The 6,478-nt window shown below is 39.1% G+C and overlaps 1 protein-coding gene across 3 annotated transcripts in view; it reads right to left on the bottom strand.

Moving 5' to 3' along the window:
* The window catches only part of GRM5 (glutamate metabotropic receptor 5), a 286,832-nt gene that overhangs the window by 18,618 nt on the left and 261,736 nt on the right, over positions 1-6,478 (bottom strand). For all 3 annotated transcript variants that reach the window (XM_019473927.1, XM_019473928.1, XM_019473929.1), the window contains exon 7: positions 4,976-5,915. In XM_019473927.1, coding sequence (XP_019329472.1) covers positions 4,976-5,915 — 940 coding nt within the window. The remainder of the gene's footprint in view (positions 1-4,975; positions 5,916-6,478) is intronic.

Raw genomic sequence — 6,478 nt, 5'->3', positions numbered from 1 at the left:
GTTGGACGGGGCTCTGAGCAACCTGATCTAGTTGAAGGTGTCCATGCCCATGGCAGGGGGGGTTGGACTAGATGACCTTTAAAGGTCCCTTCCAACCCAAACTATTCTATGATCCTATACAGATGGAATGTTTTAGCAGCAATTTATCAAAATCTTTCAGATCTAATACCTTTCACTGAGTTTCATAAAATATTCTTCAATCTTTCCACAATATTTGAAGTTTAATTAATCACAGTATCAAGCTTGTTCAAAAAGACACCAAGACTAAATCATTTAGGGAATAATGAAGGACTCAAACCATTTAGAAATCTCTTAATCTAAATTTTTGTGGCATATTAGATTAAAATAGCACCCAATGATCAGTTTGGGAACTGATTCATTAATAAATGCAGACTAATAAGTCAAAATGATAATGACTTCCTCTGAAGAGTCAAATATTTTTTTCCTGCATCAAAATTCTTTTCTAGCAAGGCTATTAAGCAAACAAATAATATCTTGTTGTATCACTATGGTTAGATTTTGTGTTTTTAAATAAGAAGAATACCCATTGAGTCAAACCTTCACCTCATGTAAATTGTTGCCTGCTCTAATGACATTACGTCATGTAAGAAGCTTACCCCTCACTTTTTTGCCATTGTCTCATAGTATGAAGCCATCTAAGCACTTTCGTGCAATTTGTAGTCGATGGCCCCCTTTTAGACAGCATCTGTAGAAATTAACTTTTTTTTGGTACATGATGATTTCTCAGTCACATCTTTTGCCCTACAGTAATATCTGGTTCTGTTTTGTGCAGCACTTTCACTTTTCAGCTTCCACTGGGATTTTTTACACTGAGATGAGCAAAGGCTAAAAGCTGGTCACTGCTACAGTTCAAGGATGGTGCAGGTCACTTCTATAATACATACGCACAAGAGTTGATTTAAATAACTAAAAGTCACCAATAAATTATTTGTCCATTCTATAAAACTTCAGGATTTCAAATAATGTCTTTTTTTTTCTGCAGCTAAATAAAACCAGAATTGTAAAGGTCTTTTAGTGTAAAGCTGTGTTTTCCCTTGTTTTGCCAGGCAATGGACCTGATGGAGTGTTAGTCTTAGTGTACCGTATGACCAATCAGATCACCAAAAGTACATCAGCCCTTTGGTGTGAAAATTGTGAGTATGGACCTATAACCCGTGCCCTGACAAAGTCTGGTAAGTAAAAATTTTTTACAAATTAGTTTGGAAGAGAAGTGTAGTGTTCTTTTATCATCATTCAAAATGTGTCAAAGAAATTGTTCAAGCTGCATATAAACGAAGACAAAATTGGCATTTGTACTATAAGAAATGTGCCCCAATAGAATGTGCTGTGGCAGAAACTCATGATCAGTATCTTTCTCAATGGGCATACATGTGAGGAATGCAGGCCAGCTTCAGCTTTCCACAAAACTTCCCCAGTTTTTCCTGTACTCCGTCTTCTTTACAGGACTGAAAGCTCCATGTCAGATAACAGCCCTGTTAGCATTACTGACACCTTTTGGTGTGCAGTCCTGGCTAGAAATATCACAGTAGCAGCTCTTGTAGCAGAAATATACAGTCCTTATCTTACCTGGGATGCTGGGTTATTTGAGAATGAGGAGAGGATAAACTAGCCCTGTATTTTGGACTCTTGCAAAAGGGCTGTGTAGCATATGTGATAATAGGTCCTGAGACCTTAAGGTAAGATTTGCTCAATTTATTTATGTCCTTCCTAGTCCCTATGAAATTAGCTGGTAAGATAACGGGAAGCAGAAGGTCCAGATGCCTCTCTACACAGGTTGTGTGGCTTTGACTCCAGCTATGTAGTGTTCAGCATTCTTCTTTGTGGAGTTGCTTCTGATAATGTCTGGTTTGTTAGGCCTACTTTTAAATGAGGGTAGAATATATTTTGGTGAATACTGCTGAATCACAACAGCCTACATGAAATGGTTTTCATTTCACTAGGTAATGAATAGTTTTACTCTCTCCTTCTACATTATTTCAGTACGTGAAGATTCATTCCAATACATATCCACAGCTTGCCTGAGTTTTCTTAATTGAAGAACACCCCATGCAAAAAGTAATTTAGGACTCTAACAGATGCGTTGCTTTATTTAGGCAAAAGCAGTCTTGTTATCTGTCATTTTGCAGCTTATATGAAAGCTCTGAATGGAGCATTGGCATTATCTGTTTGACAATGATTTGATGCAAAATTACACTGTATTATAAATTAGTGTCAAGAAGCAAAATACTAATGATAGGGGCCCCTCTATGCACTGGTGACTTAAATAGCATGTTTCTTTAAAATTCAACAGTGACTCACTCTTTTTTAAATGAAACCCCTCTGAGCTATTTAAATAATGCCATGTAGCTGTAGTGCATATTTCCTTTGATTCTGAGTACTTCAGTGTTTACTTGAATAACTATCCAAACAAGCTTTTGCTCATTGTACTGCATAATACCTTGAAAAATATTACTTTGTGCAACAAGATTTTTTTAAAGAAATGTTTGAATATTAAGCAAAATGGTCAGACTCTGTTTGCTCATGCTCTATAGTAAGCAGAATTGAAGCTGAAAGTGGTTTTCTGGTCTTGGAGATGATATCAGACATAGGTGAAGTCCTAAGCAGCATTTTAAATTTACTCAGCACATTTCAGGACTCTGTTTTGTTTTCTTTCATGCAACCAGATAGGCATTGATTAGAGAGAATTTCCCATGATCGATGGAATCAATTTGCTCTTGGATTCCCAGGCCCTTCAGGCACACGCTGACTGAGCACTGCTAAACTCACTGGCACCATCACAGTTTAACCAGCTGAGGATTCAGACACATGCATTTAGGAGTGTCGTCTTTGTTGCAGGTTTAGGTGTTGATGAACACTGCTGATGACATGAAAATTTTTCTCCAGATTTCAAATGAAACCTCTAGTTCTTTATATCTAGGTAAATATGTCAATATATCAGCTTTGTGCTGCCTTTTTCATTCCTACACACCCATATTGGGCACTCTCAATGCTCTTCAGGATCGAAGGCATTTCCAAGACAGTGCTATTGAAAAAGAAGTAATTGTCAATGATGAACTATTACATTCTGCTAATAACTCTCTACCACAGGTGTTATCTACACATTGAGGGATATAAAGAAACGGAAACAGAGTCCTCAAAAAGAAGAAAATACACTTTGTCTTTTAGGATATTCAATAGCAGGGTACACTCCTTACTTTTCAGAACAAAACAAAGATTTTGGAGCAATATCTTTCAAAACTGGGCCTTAACAGATGACAAATCCTTCCCAAGCCCAAGATATTCCCTTCATCTATAACTTAATCTTGTTGAGTAAAAAAGTTGTGAGATGGCAAATGAGCTTTGCAGCAAAAGTGAGGGAAAATAATAATGATCTCAAAGAGGAAGAATGCCCTCCTATTGAGGACATATTATGAAGAATGCCTCTTTTAGCTGGCCCAGAAGTGGATGTAGGGCTTCTAATCTGGAGACCTCAGGTCACTCAGGCATACAGACAGAGGTTGTAGAAAATGACATTTCAGATAAACATCACTTAAACTGATAAAGGGTTTATAATTTCAAAATAGCATCCTACTCTGCACCTGGAAATGAACTGGAAGATACCATCATTAACAGATCGTAGGTATAAAATATCTTGTAATAGACTGGCCATTTCTGAACCAATTCAGTGTCACTGAAAGAGAAGCATCAGTAATAATCTGACAGACACAAATCATCACTTTGGCATAATCTGTCCTGCAGGTATTACTAATAAAATCCTCCCTTGAGTCTAAATTGTGGTTCACACAAAAATGGAAGTACATGCCCTCGTTCCATGCCAACTCCAGTTGTGAACAATGGCATGTCTGGAAATATTCATATTATCAATCCTAAAATCCACATTTGTTTCTAGTGAGGAGGAAAATCTAGCTACTTGTCACTTCCAGGCTAGACATATATAGCAGAGGAATGAAAAACTGTTTCTCTGCACTTTTGTATAGGTGAAATTCTTTGTTTATGCCAGCAATTAAATAACCCAAATCATCCCCACGGCACCGATATCAAAAGTGAAAGGGATCAAGATGTAAATGAACCACTGGGCTGGGTGCACTTCTACACACTCTGTCTATTGCAGTATTTTCACTCCAGAGCTCTCCTTTCTCTTTAGTGTTCACTTACTTTAATTTTTATACACTGAACATACAAGTTGTCTTCGTGATCACTGAATTCAAATAATTCCTTGGTCAGAAACAAAGAGATATCTCTCAAGGGAGTACCTGTTCAATGGCAGGAAGGGTAGCAAGAGCGGGGCCTGTGAGCACCTGAATTTGATGGAGTTAGGAGGATGAATACAGAAAAAGGTATCAAGAAAGGTAAAGAAGAGAAGATAGGTAAGGAAAAAAAGAAAGAAAGCAGGAAGAGATAATACAAGAAAGGAAAATCAAGGAAATAGGAGAGAAAAGTATAACAGAAGAGTCATATGAAACAAATCCTCAGATGTCTGTGAGTGGCTGCTCACAATGCCACTTGCATTTATTACTCCACCTTGATTATATAGCACTAGCAGCAACCCTGTTGTCTTACTGCTGTGACTAGAGGCAAAATACAGACACTATGCAATTCATTCAAGGGAAAGAGATTGTAAATGGGTGCATTCAGGACAAGGCAATGAGTTATGTTTCTTGTTCTGTTGTTTTTTTTCTCCTAAGATCTTGTTTCCCTCCCTACATTAAATGTACAGTTGATACAGCCAGTACTTCCAGCCTTGTAATTGTTTTCCCATTGTTCTGTCCCCTGTTTTTGCACAACTTTTTGACTAAATCAAACCCGAAACTGTTACAGATGTGGGAGAGAGGACTCACTCCTCTCCCAGTGCAGAGGCAAAGGGAATTAATATATTTCCCTTTGTCCTTCCACTATTAATAACTCTCAGAAGATCATAATTGCTTCCCCACACTCCCACATTAGCAAACTTTACCTAAGGGTTTCACCAGATGATCCCCTTCTTTTCCACAGGTTCACCAGGCTGCTTGAGCGGCTTGCAGCTGAAGATGACTTTCCATCTCCTACGTGCATGCGGACCACAGTCGATGTGGTGAATGCGCTGCGTACGTTCCTTTCAGGCTTAGCAAGGATGATATAGACCTTGGGCACAAACATACAGCCGAGGGCCACCGTGGCACTCAGACTCACTGAGAAACACATGGTGATTATCTTGTAGTTGCTTCCAAAATATATTGGCACGAAAGCCAGCCAAATGATGCAGGTGGTATACATTGTAAAGGCAATATACTTTGCTTCATTGAAATTAGCTGGGACGTTTCTTGTCTTAAATGCATAAAAGGTGCAACTCAAAATTAATAATCCATTATATCCAAGGGGAGTTACAACACCCAAGTTGGTGGTGTTACAAATCAGGTAGACCTCTCGGATGCTTGGGTAATCGTGCATTATATCTGGTGGTTCCATTATAAAGAGGGCAACAATTATGCCTAATTGTATACATATCAAGATAAATGCAATAACCAGTTGGGCGCAGGCACTCATGAACCTAGGTTTCTTTGTACAAATTTTCTTCTTGCTGCCAGCCAGGATTCTTGCAATGCGGTTGGTTTTAGTTACTAGAGCAGAATAACTCATAGCTGGGGAGAGGCCAATGCCAATTCGTTGAAGATAACAGTAAATCTGTTGAGGTTTTGCGATGAGACAGAAAGTGCACAAGTAACCCAAGCAGATGCCGGCTAGAATGATGTAGCAAAGTTCTCGGCTGGATGATTTGACCACTGGAGTATCACGGTACATTATGAATATAGCTGTAACAAACAAGGTGGCCAGCAGACCTAGACATGCAAAAACAACTGCTGCAATTGGTTCAGGATCACCCCATCTGAGATACTGGACTGGGATGAGGTCACAACCTACAGAAAAAGAAAAAAGAAGGTAAACTGAAGTATGTAAGAGTGAGATTCTTTAATGATATAGTTACAAATTTTTCTGGTATTTCTCCTCTTTTCCTCTTCAGGAAGGTGCTATTATAATGAGTATAGGCTAAGATTATGTTGATATAATGGCACAATAAATACTTTTCAGTGACAGCTTATTTCAGTAATACAGTTGTCCTGGTTTCGGCTGGGATAGAGTAAATTTCCTTCCTAGTAGCTGGTACAGTGCTGTGTTTTGGATTTAGGATGAGAATTATGGATAACACACACCGATGTTTTAGTTGTTGCTAAGCAGTGCTTATATTAAGTCAAGGACTTTTCAGCTTCCCATGCTCTACCGACTGAGAAGGCTGGAGGTGCACAAGAAGCTGGGAGGGGGCACAGCCAAACTGGCCAAAGGGACATTCCATACCATGTGACGTCATGCTCAGTACATAAACTGGGGAAAGCTGGCCGGGGGGGCCGCTGCTCGGGGACTGGCTGGACATCGGTTGGCGGGCGGCGAGCAATTGCACTGTGCATCACTTGCTTTGTATATT

Source organism: Aptenodytes forsteri, unplaced genomic scaffold, assembly GCF_000699145.1.
Source record: "Aptenodytes forsteri isolate BGI_AS27 unplaced genomic scaffold, ASM69914v1 Scaffold376, whole genome shotgun sequence".
Classification (NCBI taxonomy): Eukaryota; Metazoa; Chordata; class Aves; order Sphenisciformes; family Spheniscidae; genus Aptenodytes; species Aptenodytes forsteri.
This window is presented reverse-complemented; position numbering and strand designations above follow the sequence as displayed.